Source organism: Limulus polyphemus, unplaced genomic scaffold (genome assembly GCF_000517525.1).
Source record: "Limulus polyphemus unplaced genomic scaffold, Limulus_polyphemus-2.1.2 Scaffold12288, whole genome shotgun sequence".
Taxonomy (NCBI): Eukaryota; Metazoa; Arthropoda; class Merostomata; order Xiphosura; family Limulidae; genus Limulus; species Limulus polyphemus.
This window is the reverse complement of record NW_013677898.1, coordinates 10,057-11,287: the sequence shown is the minus strand read 5'-3', so window position 1 is coordinate 11,287 and position 1,231 is coordinate 10,057. Positions and strand designations below refer to the sequence as shown.

At 26.7% G+C, this 1,231-nt stretch overlaps 1 protein-coding gene across 1 annotated transcript in view; it reads left to right on the top strand.

Moving 5' to 3' along the window:
- The window catches only part of LOC106476961 (AP-1 complex subunit mu-1-like), a 12,564-nt gene that overhangs the window by 1,601 nt on the left and 9,732 nt on the right, over positions 1-1,231 (top strand). Inside the window, exon 2 of the mRNA XM_013937573.2 lies at positions 699-829. Coding sequence (XP_013793027.2) covers positions 783-829 — 47 coding nt within the window. The 5' untranslated portion in view covers positions 699-782. The remainder of the gene's footprint in view (positions 1-698; positions 830-1,231) is intronic.

Sequence of the window (1,231 nt, the reverse complement as noted above, 5' to 3'; positions counted from 1 at the left end):
AGTAATATGTTACTATCAAATGAATTGTTACAGTAATATGTTACTTTCAAATGAATTGTTACAGTAATAAGTTACTTTCAAATGAATCGTTACAGTAATATGTTACTTTAAAATGAATTGTTACTTTAAAATGAATTGCTGCAGTAATATGTTACTTTAAAATGAATTGTTACAGTAATATGTTACTTTCAAATGAATTGTTACAGTAATATGTTACTTTCAAATGAATTGTTACAGTAATAAGTTACTTTAAAATGAATCGTTACAGTAATATGTTACTTTAAAATGAATCGTTACAGTAATATGTTACTTTAAAATGAATTGGTACAGTAATGTTACTTTAAAATGAATCATTACAGTAATTCGTTACTTTAAAATGAATCGTTACAGTAATTCGTTACTTTAAAATGAATCGTTACAGTAATATGTTACTTTAAAATGAATTATCTGTTTTGCTAGTACATAAGAGAGTTATCTTTACTTCACTTGATGAAGACATTTAACTAATTTTATAATCCTCACATTTTCTCATCGAACTCCATTTATCAATTTGCCTTTTCTTCAAGTCTCATATAATCTTGATTTGTCTTATAATTGTAAGATGTTCTGATTTAAAGTGACCAGCTATTCCTAACTAAAGTGATGGACATAAATTATCTATTTATTACTTCACAGTAATAAATCAATTTGTACGTCAGGTGTTCATTGAGTACTTCAAGGAACTTGAAGAGGAAAGTATACGTGATAACTTTGTTGTAATATATGAACTTCTTGATGAACTGATGGACTTTGGATACCCACAGACAACTGACAGCAAGATCTTGCAGGAGTAAGTGAATTACTTATTTTTGATGAAAAAACTGTCACATGAGATATAAGTTTATGATATTTAATGATTGCAACAAAATGTGTTTCTGAACTTCTCATTTAACAGATAATAAAGACATTAATGTTTGATCATTAAATATGATAAGTATTAAAATATAACTCAGTTGACTTTTACTGTTACATTAAAAACTCTTAACGTATAGATACCAACATTAAAAAGTCCATCTAACGTATAGATACCAACATTAAAAAGTCCATCTAACGTATAGATACCAACATTAAAACTACTAACATATAGATACCAACAATAAACTACTAACATATAGATACCTAACTATTAAAACGTCCAGTACTTAACGTAGTAGTACTACCTAACGTTAGTTTAAAACGCCTAACGTACTTA